The sequence below is a fragment of the Mus pahari genome, chromosome 3 (assembly GCF_900095145.1).
Source record: "Mus pahari chromosome 3, PAHARI_EIJ_v1.1, whole genome shotgun sequence".
NCBI lineage: Eukaryota > Metazoa > Chordata > Mammalia > Rodentia > Muridae > Mus > Mus pahari.
The window spans coordinates 143966320-143982599 of record NC_034592.1 but is presented as its reverse complement, the minus strand read 5'-3'; the positions used below and the strand labels follow the sequence as shown (position 1 = coordinate 143982599).

Below are 16280 nucleotides of genomic sequence, written 5' to 3'. Positions count from 1 at the left end.
CACTGGGGCACTGCTGTCAAATGATGACCACAATGTCAGCTGACTATTGTGGTCCCATGAAAGCCTACATTTGAGAGCCCTTGGAAGAGACGGGAACCTATCTGTGAGACCCTGACAACATGCAGTTATTTCCCCAAAACACTTGCTTGTTTTCATCATTGCTAGTCACTAGCCCTCAGCGTAGACACAGGGAAGGGACACCATGGCCAGTGTTCTGTTGCAGCATAAACCCTTGGAACAAAACCGTCTCTGCGTCTAGATTACTGCCCATCCATTTCCTGACTAAATGTTCTACTACAGTTCTGCGGGTTTCAGCTTTTGGGAGAAGGTGGGGAAAGGATACAGTATCTGATGTCATCATTATATGTTGCCCATACTGTCTGGCCCTGGCCTTGTCCACAACAGTATTTGTCTGTCCAGTATGGCTTCCCCTTGCCTTGGCATTCCTCCTTCACCAACTAAGCATGCTCTACCACTCTAGCATTAGCTAACCAGTCTATCTGTCACAGTTTTCTCCACAATCATTTTGTTTGTAAAAGGCTTGTTATTAGTTTACTATTTCCAAAACTAGAAGACAGGTTTGCCTTTGCTTCATCCTCTCTCCTGTATCCTTAATGTCTCTGCGTCCCATCACCTTCAGTTGGGGATGTCTCATGGACTTTCTACTCTCAAGGACTATATTTTTCATCTCGAGAAGTTGGCTTTGTATTTTTCAAGTCTGCCTCTCTGGCTCTGCTCTGTGTCTTGTATCGTTGCACGTTCATATTTCTTCCTCACCCCGACCCCCGCTTTAATCCATCCAAATGTATTTATTTTACGGTGTCTACAATTGTTTTATTATTTTTCAATTCTTGGGAGGCATGTTTCTTAGCATCCTGTCTGTAGCTTCTCCCTCACGGGGATAAACTTGTCCTCGTCTATATTTTATTTTTCACTGTGAGTTCATCTTTAGTGGCGGGGGTGTTGTTCCAAGGTAACTAATGTGCCTGAGATTATAAAAGTGCCTCTACAGACTGGTTGCTCATTTGCCTGTAAGATCAGCGAGATTTCTAGTGGTCTTGGGGTTTATAAATTAAATTCGAGGTTTACAGTAGCTCTGTCACACAAGTAACAAGTGATTTGTGTGTGTGTGTGTGTGTGTGTGTGTGTGTGTTTGTGTGTTTGTGTGTATGTGCTCATGCATACGCACACACCAGGCACACTGCCATGTGCACTCCAGTATGTGAAATGTGCTCTAGTGTGCATACATATAGAGGCAGGAGGAGGTCGTCACCTGTCCTGCTCTATCACACTATGATGCCTTGTTCCCTTTCGACAGGATCTCTCACTGAACCTGATTAGCCTAGGCTGACAGCCAACAAGCTCCAGAAATCTTCCCGCTCCTCTGTTCCTCCCAGTGTTAGGGATGACAGCTATAAATAGCTATACCAACGTTTTACATGGGAGCTGGGATCCATTCTTGGCTCCTTGTGCTTGTGCATCAAGATTAAGCTTGTCTGAGCAGCCAAACCACATATATTGCCCCCAGAGTACCATGTGATAGAACTTCAACCCAGGGTTTCCTTCCTTCTGGTGTTTGTTTGTTTGTATTTGAAACCTGTACTCTCTTCATTTTATATGCTGATCTCACTGACTTACCCAAATACAAATACATGTTGAGAGAAAATACATATTCTAACAGCAGCAATATTAAAATATTACACATTGATTGTAATATATGAAAGATAAATAGAGTTTACATGGTTTTTATTTCTTATTATACATTGGTTTTTACTGATAAAATTAGAAATTTTAGTCATGAAATTTTGTAGTATATTTTTGTATGGCTTTTTCTCAAGACTATGATCTTCATTCTATGTAATAGTCACCATGACTTTCAAGCTCATATCTATATTTAACTGAGCTTTTGCTGTTTAACATATTGGTTCTTTTATTAGATGAATTTCTTGGTTCTTTTTGGGGTTTTTTTGTTTGTTTGTTTGTTTGTTTCAATTTTAAGTTTTTTTTCTAAAATTATATCTTTTGCTTGTTTTCTCACCTATCCAACCCTCTGGAAAAGAAACAACCGGAACAACTCTGGAAGCTTGCTGTGTCAGGGAAGGCATTTCTCTAACCCTACAAATGAAAAGAGAATTTATTTCAGTATGTAATCTTGGATTCATGCCTTTTTCCATTCAAGAACTTTATGTAAATGACTTCTGGCCTTTAAGACTAGGCCAGAGAAGATGCAATAATGCTGTTTCTTTTATTTTAGAAATTGTTCGGGGTTTTAGTTGGTTTGTTTGATAGCTTGCTTGCTTGCTTTTCCAGCCTAAATGTTTATCTGAGTCATTCTACATCAATGACATTTGAAGACCTGGATTGGGTTTAGGTTCTGATATTTAATTTTATGGGGAAAAGCTGTACTTGAAGGTCTTGGGTTTTTATTTTAGTTTGGGGTTGTTGTGTTTTGGGAGGTTGGTTTAGGTGTGTGTGTGTGTGTGTGTGTGTGTGTGTGTGTGTGTGTGTGTGTGTGTTTGTTTGTTTGTTTGTTTTTCTACCAGGAACTGTGTCCACATGGAGCTCTTTATCATGGCTCCTGTTCACTTACTCTGTTCTCTTCTTTTGTAACATGATTACCCATCACCTATATGTCTGTTTTCTTTTCCGTGAATGTGTCTCTTTGTTTCTCTTACACATGAACACACATGAGTAGATGGTAAAGACAGAATAGACATAGCCCATCGTTCTCCTTCCCTTGCCTTTTCATGGGGAAGTTTCTTGAAGTAATTCTCCACAATTTTCTGCCTGTTCTTCATTCTCGTAAATTCTAGTGCTCTCCTTAACTTTGCATGTTGTCTCATTGTCTTTGGGTTCCTCAACAATACTTTCTTTACTTCTAATAAAAGCTTTAAATTATGGTTGTAATTACACCCATCATAACAGGACCCGAACAATGACCACACCAATAGAAATGATGTTCTGGAAGCAGGTATCTTATGGAGTCCTACCTCTAAACAAAGACTACAGGTAACTAGAAATGCTGAGAGCTGGAGAAATAGTCATTTTGAGGGATAAGTCCCCAATTGTCACCCCATACCAAGTGACCACCTCTGATATAATATCCATACAAGCAACACTAAATGAACTGAGCAGGTTGTATTTATTCATTTACATATCTATACATTTGCATAACAATTAAAGAAAAATAGGCCATGAATTTGAAAAGGAATGAGGGATGAGGATGCATGGAAGGAGGAGGAAGGAGAAAAGAGAAGATAAGAAAAGATGTACTTATATTTTAATTATAAAAAATGAAAAATATTTAATTTTTTTTAAAAAATTAGAGTATAATTATTTTGTTTTATTCTTGGTTAATCTACTCATTGTGAAGATTAATGACANTGGATGGACTATTTCAACACATGGTGGGGCATGCACTGGTCAAGGGTAACTGGTCTTTTCCATTCTACCTCCCAGGAACAACATGGCCCAGCCTCTGGTTATCATTGGTTCACATCCAGGCTGCTGTCCTTCAGCTCTTACAGATAAAGGGAGCATTTGTCTCTGATTTTTCTTTGCCTGGCATATTCCAGTGAACATAAAGTCCTCCAGCTGCAGGCATTTTGCTGTCATTATTATTATTTATTATTTAAAACAATTAAAGCTTACAATGTATTTTATCATATTCTTCCTCTTCTCTGAGTCCTTGCAGATCCACCCCCACTCATCTAACATTAAGTTCTTTCTAAAAATAAACAAACAAAAATCCAATACAGCAACCAACAACCCCCTAAATTAAAAAAATTAAAACACCACATATACACACACAAAAAAAAACAAAAACAAAGTATAACCAAACAAAAGAGCTCGCATGCATGCATGTGTGCACATGTGTGTGCATACATACACACACACATGCACACAAACTGTAGATCCACTAAATGTTAGTTAACTGCTTCTGAATGTGAGGCCTACCCTCCCAGAGTAGTTGTACTAGTAGACACTAGTAGATACCTAGTGTCACTCATTGGAGAAAACCGATCTTTCCTCCCACAGCAGGCATAAATAAGTAAATCACAGTTTGGTTATTAACCTTTACCCTAGTGCCTAGAGTTGCATTCATTTATTGAAAGAATATATAATAAAATAAAATAGAATAGAATAGGGTAAAACAAAAAACCATCACATCAACATTGGACAGAACCAAGGGAAAGAAAAGAGCGCTAGAAAGGGCACAAGAATCGAAGACCCACTTGTTTCCACACACAGAAATCCCATAAAAACAGTAAACTGGGAAACATGCTATAAACACAGAGGACCTGCTGCCAACCTGTGTAGTCCCTAAGCACACTGCTGCCTCAGACTGAGTGTGGATGGGCTTTGCTTGTGTTGATTTAAAGAGACTTGTTTTCCTGGTGTGCTCCATCCCGTCTAGCTCTTACACTCTTCCTGCTTCCTCTTCCACAGGCTTTCCTGAGCTCTGAGTGGAGAGCTTTGATGGTGATATCTCACTTAGGGCTGAGTGTCCTAGTCTCTCGTTCTCTGTGTAATGTTTGGCTCTGTGCTTCTAGATTTGTCCCCATCTGCTCTGGGAGGAAGCTTCTCTGATGATGGTTGAGTAAGGTTCTAATCTACAAGCACAGCAGAATATCATTTTATCACTATATTTTTTTAAGGCCAGTATTGTTTGAATTTCCTAAAGTTCCTGGGCTAACTCATCTAGGGTTCTTGGTCACCAATGCAATGTTGGGTATGGGTTCTAACTCACAGAGTAAGCCTTAAGTCCAATCAGCTATTTGGTGGTTACTCCCACAAGCTTTGGGCCACCAATGCCCCAGCCTATCTTGCAGATAGTACACCATTCTAGATAAAGGGCTTGTAACTGGCTTGGTGTTTATGTTCCCTTTTTTAGAGAAGGCAGACTACCTTCCTGTACCCAATACAATGGAACATAAAGATGAAGGCTGTCTGTAGGCACCAGGTCTATCATGGTCAATGACGTTTGTAGGGGTTGCCTTCAGCAATGGGGCCTTGCTGTCAATTTGGGGAGAGCAGCCTATAGTCTGGATAGCCTGAGTTGTTCGGTGACTTAAACAACTCTGGAACCCTTTGGGACAACAACTTAGCTAAATGTAAGCCAATCCCAGTACTGGAAGCTTCATTTGGTGACAATAGATAGGCAGTTGAGACCCTGCCTCCTCCAATACTGGCAACTTCATTTAGTTTGACTTCATACATGTATATATTTTAGGAAGTGTTGACTGTTGTGTTTATAAAAAGATAGAGGAGAAAAGGAATATGTTTTGGTGGATGTGTGGTAAGGTATGGGATAGGGGGTGCCTACCTAAGCCCACGCTGAGGCATCCCTTTGCCCTGAGGGACCAGCCACAAGATGGTAAAATATAGAATAGAGTTTATTCTACCAGGGCATGGGAAGGGGAGTTGAGAGGATAGTAGAAACAGAGAAAGGCAGGAGAGAGAGGAGGGGGCAAAAGAGAAGAGAAGAGAAGAGAAGAGAAGAGAAGAGAAGAGAAGAGAAGANGAGAAGAGAAGAGAAGAGAAGAGAAGAGAAGAGAAGAGAAGAGAAGAGAAGAGAAGAGAAGAGAAGAGAAGTAAAGGCAGGCCATGAGCACATGCAGAGAGAGGCGGGAAGGGGAATGGGGAGAGAAGGGGAAGGGGCAAGAGGACAGAGCAGGAGCAGGAAGGCAAGAGAAAGAGAGGAGGGGGCAAACAGCCTTTTTTATAGTGAGTCAGGCACACCTGGCTGTTGTCAGGTAACTGTGGGGTGAAGCTTAGACAAAATACTAACATCTACTAGATTAGGTTTCCATGCTTACCTTCATTTCCCCCTTATTTTTAGCTGACCCTCCCCATATTTCCTCACACAGTCCCTTATTCCCTCTTTTTCTCTCCAGCCACCCTTCCATTCGTGTGTGTGTGTGTGTGTGTGTGTGTGTGTGTGTGTGTGTGTGTTCTGTTTCCCTTTCTCAGTGAGATCTAACTGTTCTATCTAGTCCCTGATAATAACCAGCCTGTACTGAACATGCTCAACTGAAGAAGCAACTGTTGTACTAACCTTGCCTTTCCTTTAGTTCTACATATGGTCTCGAATTTGACTTTCTAAGATTTTCTAAGATTTCAGAGATGTGTTTTCAAAATGCATTTTTGCTTTCTAGGATATAAGCTAATATGCTCTAAATAGACGAAGCCACGTCAGATGGACTGCAATGAAAACTTAGTGAATTGTCTAACAGTAATAGAAAAATGAGCAGCAGAATAGGTTCCAGATGGGCTTTCAGAACCCAGGTTCTTTCAGCTCTTCAAATAGCATCTCTTCTTACATTGGTGCCACCCCAAAACTGGCTCCCAGCATGAAGACATGAGGATTTTAGAAGTTTTGCTCATCAAACCCAGACAAGATGGTATGCAACTGCAGAGACAGGTAGCTGGATAAGCCTTCTCAGCTATAAAAAAACTTCCTAAGACTTTCCTCCAATTTCATTGACTGGGCAGGACCTACAAGGGGGGATCAGGACACCCCAAGTGACATAAAGAAATCAGGATATTCTCATGGATCTTGGAATAAGTTCCTGAGCTATATTAGGAAGGTGTAAGCATCCAAATTAACTTGGGGTCCCTACTAGCCAAAAAAGCTCTTTAGCAAAGAGTAAACACAGGCTGCTATTCTTCTAAATAGTGTGAATAAAAAAAAACATATATATAGAACATAAATTTTCTTACAGCTAGCTAACATGGTATATTTTTCATGAGATCCCATTTCTGTCTCATTTGTGCTTATTTAATTTTAAAGAAAAGAGGAGTTTCTCTGGTGTTTGTCAGTAAACACGGCAAGTTTGCTGCCATTGTTTTACACTGGTGACTTTTGAGCTTCTTCTCTTTTGAGTTAGGCAGAAACGATGGTCATTCACAGCCACCATGCCAATGCATGAGCCTTGAGCCTTGAGCCTTGAGCCTTGCCCCTGGCACAAGTGCCCAAGGAGCAGTACAAATTCCCCGTCAGAGAAGTGGCGCAGATTCTCATCAGAAAGAACGTCACGGGATTAGCATCTTGGACACAAGGGTGCTTTGGTACATCTTTGTCCCTGTCAAAGGTTCCAGTGGAGAGGTTGGAGGAGGATAGAACACCAGGACAGGAGCTGCTTCTCATTTGGTTGTTAGGGTCTTTGATTTCTTGGACCCTGGAAAGAAAGTAGGAGAAGTTGAGATGTTTCTTTTCTGTTCTTAAGACCAGTGTTTGTTTGTTTGTTTGTTTGTTTGTTTGTTTTTAACCTTGAGGAACAAAGACTTTTGGTATGAGTACTCAAATATGTCATGATCATTTCAGCTCTAAAAAAATACATGCACACCAGGTAACACACTACATCCTGTTTTTTTACATGTTCAATTAGATCCATTTGGTCCAGTACATGAAACCAAGAAAAAAATACTTCAGTCTACCAGAACATTGAGTGATAGCAGTTCACCAACTGGGTATGAGATAGCCATATGTAGTGAGCGTCCCTCCCTGAGAGGCCACACATCTCATGGACCCATCCTAGAATAAGTCTCGATTAAAAAAAAAAAAATAGAGGTCATAATTTTGTATAACATGACATCAAACCACAATCCAACTGTTGTATCTTCTGATTTAACAAAAATCAAAAATCAAACAACAATAACAACAACAACAACAAAACACAATTGCTTCCAACTCAAGGTGGTGGGAAGTCAGAACTGCCTGAAGCTGGAAGGATTATTTTATATAAATGCAGAGACTCTAAAGAAATTTTGACAAAGTTTTTATCTTTGTGCATGTTAAGTGTGATAGTGCTATAATCCACAGATACTCTTCCCAAGTTCTGGCACTTAGGTTGGATGACAGACTTAGATTTCAGTTCTATTGAGTTTATCATACGGTTGTGTTGCTGTTTGCTGAGAGAGGGGAAGGAAGAAAGCCATCTACTGTGGCACTAGCTAGAGACTTTCTACAGTGGAATCCCATTTAACCTCCTCAATGGCCGACTAGATGATAATGGATTGAAGATGATGATGGTGACATGTAATCATGATCATCACCATCAGTGGTTATAAACAAGAATTCCAGGCCCTCTATAACTTATCTGAGGTCTCATAACTGCCAAGTTGTGAATTTCCTGTTTGAAGCCAAGGTTTTTCTCAGGCCTTGTGCTTTGACTTTCCTATCTATTCCCACTGTACTGGTTCTGATCACATCCCCACAGTAAGCAGGTGACCCAGCCTCCTCATCCTTCAACACCCTGTCTCCCCTCAGACTCCGTGCTCCCAGCAAGCAGTCTAGATATTTGCCATCCAATCTCTGTGTTTTCCTGCCCTGAAGGGCACATGGATTTGAAAAGCATTTTGATAGATGAGATAAGAGACTGATAGTGGTATCAGAAATTACAGGAATTTGGTTGACTGGTTCAGACATTTTTGTCTTGACTCTGTGAAGACTTTTGGTGAAAACGACTTGACTGTTTAAAGCGAACCTATAAAAGCAGAAAAGAGCTATTAGGATACAGAGAGAGTACTCCTGTCAGAAGGACCCAAACCAGGCAGTAGCAATGGAAAAGGAAGAGGGCAGAATGAAGTCAAGGGAAGGAGAAAGAAGCTACTCTGCTGTATTAGCCTTTGTTGTTGTTGTTGTTCATTGCTATAACAAATTACCTGAGGCTAGATATTTTCTAAACCAAATCAATTCATTTCACTCAGTTTTGGATGCTGAAAATCTCCTCTGCTCACTGCTGAGGGTCCCTTTGGACCCCTTGACTATATTTTAGCATAACAGAAGGTATCACTGCAGAAACATGCACACATGGTGAGAAAGAAAGGCAGTGAAAGGGTACAGGCCAGTTTTTCTCTCAATAGCAACCCTCTCCAATATTGAAGTCACCAGGAGATTTTATCTTCTCTCACTATTGCCACTTTGAAAACCATTGGGAAACCTCATTCAAACCATATGTAAACTGCAACAGATACCTCGGAAGACCACCTGGATCCCTTCCATTGTGTGCATTCTCATGTGCCTTTGGGACATTGTGCATAATGTCATTAACACGGCTTCCATTCTTTCATTTGGTAGTAGGTATTGTTCAGAGCAGTTATCACCCTTTGTGCCTTTGAGTCCTCACACTTATTTCTCCTGTGTAGAGGAAAATGGGCAGAGAAACGGAGGCTCAGTTAATCTACCACTGGCCAAGGTCACAGAATTATGATTGGTCAACCCAGGACCCCAGCCCTGTTCTGTCAGGACCCATACTCAGCATCTTTCAGGCTATAGACTCTGACCATTTCCAAAATAATTCTGCAAACATTTTAACAAAGACTAAAACGAAACTCCACCTGCCCATGATTTTATATGGTACCTTCATTCATAATGAAGCCAAGTTTAGAAAGTGACTAACTGCTGTCCAATTGCAGCCAGTTACGTTCAAAGTCATTGAAATTACAGATGTATGCCTTCAGTCACATTGTCTACATTTTAAGTGTTCAGTAGCTACGGGTGGCAAGGAGCTGCCTTGCTGAATGGTGAAACTATACAAGCCTTCTGTCGTTGTACAAAGTTTTATTGCAGAGTACTTGGGTTAGAGCTGTCTTACATAAGACCAATATCTCTTTATTTAGAGTTCACTCAAGCTCTAAATAATCCCTCTTTAGGATTTTATCTGGCTCTAGATAGGTCTGTGTGTACCTGCATTGTCCGACATCATAGCCATTAGTCACCAGTGTCTGCTGAGCACTGGAAATATGACCGGTGTGACTGAAATACTCCAGAAGTGTAAAGTACACACTAGATTTCAAAGCTTTTCTATCAATAAAGAATATAACAGACAGCATTAATGATTTTACACTGAGCATATGTTGAAATATTACTTTACATGTCTTAGGTTAAAAAAATACTGGTAAAATTAATGGCCGATGTTTTTTTTAAAAAAAAAAATGTATTTAATGTTGCTACAAGAACAATTTCAATTATATCCGTGGCAGGTCTAGTATTTCCTCTGGACAGGCTGCTGTAGATCCCTTTACCCATCTATGTGACTCCAAAACACAATTCTTTTCTCTGACTTTCTCTTGATCTTTGTGCCCAGTAAGTACCCATATGCCATATGTGGGTATTTCTCCTCCCTATGCCTGTGAGTGAATATGTTCCTATGTGTCTGCAAGGGTGTGAACGTGTGGGGTGAGGATGTGTGTCTGCTTGTAGGAAGCCAGAGGTCGACACTGCATATCTTACTCTCTCATTCCCACTGTATCCTTTAAGATGGCATTTCTCATTGAGCTTGGAGGTTGCTTATCTGCCTCCAGCCAGCCAGCACACTCCAGCCATCTCTGCCACCCCAGCCCAGGGATTCCATATGTATGACACCTTGTCTGGCTTTTTTATTTTACATGGATTCTAGGGGGACCAAACTTGGGACCTTGTGCTTGTTCCGCAAGCACGTTACTGAGTAAGCCATCTCTTGAGCTCCTGTATTTGGATGCTTCCAGTGAACTTAATTGAAACTAAACAAAATTTAAAATTTAGTTCCTCTGTCACATTAGCCACAGTTCTGTCGCTCAGCAGCTACCTGTAGTTAATGGCTACCATATTGCAAGGCACAGATGGAAAATGTCTCTATTGTCACAGAAAGTTCTATCAGGTGGTACCCACATAGATTGTACACAGAGATATCAAGAGGCATGGAGGTGAATGATGAAGGGTACAGCTGGTTTCCATGGTACCTAACCCTGAAGCACGTAGTCCTCTATCTCCTAGGTACCTGTCCCTGCTTAGTCTGGTTAGACTGTGTACAACTTATCTCTTCATCTGAATTCCTGCAAGGGCTTCAGTGTGTTTATCTCTGCTACAACACTCCTTCTCACCCCACCCACCCACCGCTGTGGCCTGTGTGTATGTACATGTGGCTAACTTCATGCTTTGAATAAGGCAGGTATATAGGAAGTATTTGTTAACTAGTTGAAGTGGAAATGTCAATCAAATGATTGGAACACAGTGGCTGAAACTACAGGGAGATCTGGAAGACTGGTAGCAGAATATAGGAGATAGGGGGCTAGAGGGAGGGACTATGCCAGGATCCTATGGAGGAAAGAAGAGGAGTTAGCAGAAAGACAGAAGAGAGGAAAACAGAGAGACAGATGGATAACTGTTGACCCAAATCTTTTCAGTATGACCCAAAGCTTTCTTGAACCCATCTTACAAGCCCCCTACATAGTGATGAAAGAGAGGTCTTACACGGACTTAGGAAGTAGCTCCATAAGAAGTACAGAAGAAACACCAAATATTATTTACATGATCCTTAAATATGCAAGACCTATAAATGGAGAGTATGAAAATTGAAGGTCTGATAAGGAGGGAAAATGAAAAATGGCCTCTCCCTGGGCCAGCTGGTTTGAGTTACATTTTATGGGCAGTGTGTGAATTCTGGCGCCCTTGTTGAATTTGCGGCAGACTCGCACATTAGTTTTAAGGCTCCCTCTCGAATAGGAACATCATAACGCTTTTTAATTGGTGCTGATAAAAAACGTAGCATTACTTGTAGGTTCCTGAGAGAAGCGAGTTGTGAAATTGGGTTTTCATTAAACCTAATGACAGAAAATTAAGCATAGTGCGTCTGGCGAAATGGGGCGTGATAAAAGGCATCACTTCTGCATTATCGAAGGTTAATAAGGGAATAGGTGAGGTAAGATCCATTGGAAAGGGGAGTCCAACTAGTTGGATTAATAAACCTTGAAAATCCCTTGGTTCCAAGTCCTCCTGGCATCATTAGTGCATCGGCATCATCACAAATGTTGCAGCAACACAAGTGCTTACATTTCAAATGCATCTATTTTCCATCCCACTGTTGGTTTTGCTGACACCAAGTTTACAGTCTGTCTAGCAATGTGTTTAGGAGAAAATATCCATATTGATAGCCTTTTCAGTTTGGGAACGTTTGGCGTGTCACAAAGATTTGCCAGGTGACAACTCCCAGGAAGCCTGCCTCTGCCAGGCAGCTGGTCTCCCATACAGCCTGCACCCTGAGTGCTTTAGAAAAGATAGAGGCAGGGCATCTCTCTATAAAGGGCACATGGTGGTGTTTATGTGGAAAACACAGGCTTCAGGCATTGACTTGATGTCACCGTGAAGTATGGCATCTAGAAACTCACACTCAGATCTCCCTTCATCTCTGTCTCCACTCCTATCACACAATCACAGGAGTGGTGCTCACTGGAACACCTCCAGTCCATGACAGCTGGGACACCCATGGGAAAGAGTGTGAGTCTTTAAAAGGTGGGACTCTCCTGCAGAACCTTCAATGGCTTCACACTGGTCCCAAGTCCTTGTGTTCTCAGCCTTTCTGGATCTTCTTCATGTTGTCTGCCACAGTATTGTCCCATGGCTTTTGTTTATACCTGGGTCTCTGCTTTTACTGAAATGTACCATCATCTCTTACACTCTGATCTCTTTGCTTCAGACAATTCTTACCTATTTTCCCTTCTAGACCTTCTCATAAGTCTAACTCAAAATTACAAGTGTAGGACAGAGGAGGGACGCAACTCCAATATGTGCCAGGAATTACATTCTATCAATGCTAGTAAAAATGTATCTACTTATTACCAAGCCAAGGGTGGGAAGGTAGGGAGTACAATTCTTTGTGCAACCAGAAAGATTGTTTGCTTTGGTTTGGTTTGGTTTAGAATCTAACTTTGGTCTTTCTTCCCTGTGTATGAACTTGTAGCCTCAGTATCTTTCTATTGGATGATTGCACGAATTCCCAGAAGCCACCTCTGTCTTATCTACTCATTGCATTAAAACAGGACATGCTAAAACCACGGGAGACACACAGATACTTCATCTACTAATGAGGTCTGATGCAGTCAGTGTCTCAAGCACAGGGCACAGGCTCATCAAATCCATAACTTGTGCTCCCATGGAGATGGTAGCCAGTGGAGTCAGATAGAAGGATGGAAAGTGAAGAATGTGTGTTCCTGACTTATCCATGACACAGATGAACACATGAGGGTAACCAAGACTTGCATTCTCCCAGAAATGATTCCCTGAACAGTTTACTTTGAATACCAATGCCAAGCCAAAGAGGGGTTGGGCAAGTGTGACCAATTGGTCATCCTGTGAGCCCGACATGCCTCTCCAGTCTCCTATCCTGTGAGGAACTGATTTTGATATCATCACATAGGAGCAGATTGTGTTTTCCCATAGACTCTGCTTGATGGATTATTGTGACAGGGGAGACAAACAAGCTGAAGGGGACATGGCTTTTAAAAAGACAAGTTGCAGAAAAATCTGGAATATACACTGTCTCTCAGGGAAAGAGCATAACACAGGCTTCATGGATGTCTGCCTGGGAATCTCGGTGTCTGAAAACATCTGGATATACCCATCATCTGCCACATCTGGAAGGCCTTATCTCTTGCGTGGCGCAAACAGAATGGCCCCAGGGCACAGACTGTCAGAGTATTGAGAAGGATATAAACATGCCAAGCATAGATGGTTCTGGGAAAGAGAAATGGTTTCCAAAGAGACCAAACAACAGAAGGCATCTGAATCAGCTCGTGTAGAGAGATTTTTTTATGAGGGAAAAGTCTAACTTTAAAAAAAAAATATAGGAAGTGTCTAATATAGTCGAAGCTGGCTTCAAACTTGCTATTTAGTTTGGGGTGACTAAACTTCTCATCCTCCTGTTTCCCCATTTTGGATATCTAAACAACAAGCACTTGCAAACCAGGTATTATATAGTGCCAGGGACCAAATTCGGGGCTTTGCGCATGCTCGGTGGACACTACCAACTGAGGGAAAACCCCATTGCTGTTTCAGGGGGTGTGGGGTGGGATGGCCATGAGAGTTATATCTGATAAGAGTGAAGAAAGAAGTTTAGAGAACTCTACAAGTTGGGATCAAGGGGCATAGCAGGGTCAGTGGTAGTAAGGGGGCATATAGATGGTAGAAGGAAGGTGGCCTCTGGTACGGAGTCCATTGCTGCAGAGGGGCTGGAGGATTAGCGTGCCTGCAACCTACTGGGTGCACAAGACTAGCTGTAATTTTCTCCAGTGTACAACGCAAAGGAAACAAACTAAGAGAGAAATCGGATTATAGATACACAATCCCAGAAGCAGTCAGGTGGATCTTCTGGCCAGGCACCTGAGTCTCTTCTCATCTGCAGACAAGCAACTGAGACTATCTCTAGCCAGGCCTGCAGTTTCCCAAACAAGAAGGTTCTCCCAGGACTTAGCCTGCCTTCTTACTGGTTCTGAGATTGGCTGGTATTGGCCAAGGCATTTAAGAAGCCTAGAGAAGGGCTAAGAACAGGATGGGCAAGGGATAGTCACTAAACTGTCACTTTGTCTTCAAGCAATCAATGAGCCCTTGAAGCTGAAATGAACCAAGGACCCTTGCAATCTCTGGTTTGTAATTTCACCATTCAAATCTGGGCACAAGGCCAAGTCAGGAAGCTCTCTCTTTTGTCTTTCTATACTTTTCTGACCATTGGAGTGCACAGTACCCTCTGCCCTCCTGGGGCCTCACTGGGACTGGGGATGAGGTACAAAGTACAAAACTCCTGAAGTGAGTTTCTCCTGCTTCTTTTTCTTTGAAGCAGATGGCAGCCGTGGGGAGCTGTCTCAGCCCACTCTCACCATTCAGACTCACCCCTACCGGACTTGTGACCCTGTAGAGATGAGCTATCCCCGGGACCAGTTCCAGCCTGCCATCCGGGTGGCGGACCTGCTTCAACACATCACTCAGATGAAGAGAGGCCAGGGCTACGGGTTCAAGGAGGAATACGAGGTAAGAGCTTAACATGTGGGAGGATTCCCCAGTAGCTCCTGGGTACTTTTGGAGAACTGAAGTCCTGATTTTGAACCATGATCAACAACAAGGCTTGGGAGCATGGTGGAAATACCCCCCACCAGGCCCACTTAAACAGAACTTACATTTTAACTAGGACCTAGACATTAAATTTCATAATTATCAGTGTATGTACACTGATGCGCATGGATGCAGATCTGTATATGGAGCAAATATCTCAGGTCAAGGTGTGTTGTTTATAAAGACATGCCCAATGTCATTGAGGTTGGATGAGGCCTTAGTTGTTAGAATTTGTCTTGAACCTTCAAATAGCATCAAGAAAACTATGTACTTTATCAGAAAGGTACATATATGGCCAAAGCCTAAACTACCTAGTCTGTGAACTTTAAATCTAAAATTCAAGAAGAGAAATATAGATGCAATTGATCATTTTGGTACATTTATTTCAGAACTTACATTTTTAACTAGGACATAGACATTAAATTTAATAATTATCATGCTCCAAAACCCTACATTTTAGAGTGAAACCTTTCTTTACTGTGAAGATAGCCCTCTTCCCACATGTTGTAGAAAAGCCAGCACATCTCCCTGCCAATAGTCTCTGGCATGCCAGCTGCTTCCTGCTCACTTCTTGCCTGGTGTTCATGATTCTGTGTGTTCTCACTGTGCTCCACCAAGTCTATTCAATGCAGTAACTGCTATGCCCTCTCTCTATACACCCTCATTCCTCTATTTCTCCTGCGTTGGTCATCCCTTTCCTCCCACAACCCCCTAACTCCCTGTATCTCTAGTACAAAAGATATGAATACATGTCGTAGTTATTTCAGGAGTGTAATGTATACATGGCTGGGGAGGGGGCGGGGTTGCTGGGGAAGGGGAGAGCAGTGACAGACAACCACAGCAGAATATGAGAAGCACCAGAGTCTAACATTATTTTGGTATAGATTCCTCACCATGCAGGCCCTTTAAGGTCTAATAACTGTCTTCTCCTCTATCCAGTCTTCTTTAGTGTCTTTAAGCACCACCCGCAGCGTGACTCCGCATTTTCTTTGCCTTATTATAAGAAACAACTTCTCTTCCTGCTGTCTTTGTCTGACTCCTTTTGTTTCAGATCTTACCTGCTAGATCTCACCTTTATGGAAGAAAAGAACAAAGGGAAAAAATCCATTAAGATGTTTTCCTCAAGCAAAGAACAGCTCACTCTCTCCTCCCCAACCGACCCCCCAAAGTGGCAGCTCTCTTAGTGACAGTGGAGTCCAGCTGTAGCATCTTCCTTTTCCTTTCTCTCCCCCTCTCTTCTTTCCCCAAACACCTCTTCAGCATCTTCTATGTGCTCTGTACTAAATGGTACCCACTGGTTTTCCCTTCCTCATTCCCTGCCTCCTTCCTCCTCCTTCTCTCTCTCTCTCTCTCTCTCTCTCTCTCTCTCTCGCTATCACACACACACACACACACACACACACACACATACACA

The 16280-nt window shown here is 42.0% G+C and overlaps 1 protein-coding gene across 7 annotated transcripts in view; it reads left to right on the top strand.

Moving 5' to 3' along the window:
- Ptprt (protein tyrosine phosphatase receptor type T) overlaps window positions 1-16280 on the top strand; it is a 1084881-nt gene that overhangs the window by 984871 nt on the left and 83730 nt on the right. For 4 of the 7 annotated variants that reach the window (XM_021194826.1, XM_021194823.1, XM_021194824.1 and 1 more), the window contains one exon: window positions 14595-14785. In XM_021194826.1, the coding sequence (XP_021050485.1) occupies window positions 14595-14785 (191 nt within the window). The remainder of the gene's footprint in view (window positions 1-14594; window positions 14786-16280) is intronic. The other 3 variants (XM_021194825.1, XM_029535922.1, XM_029535921.1) reach the window with 1 other exon arrangement.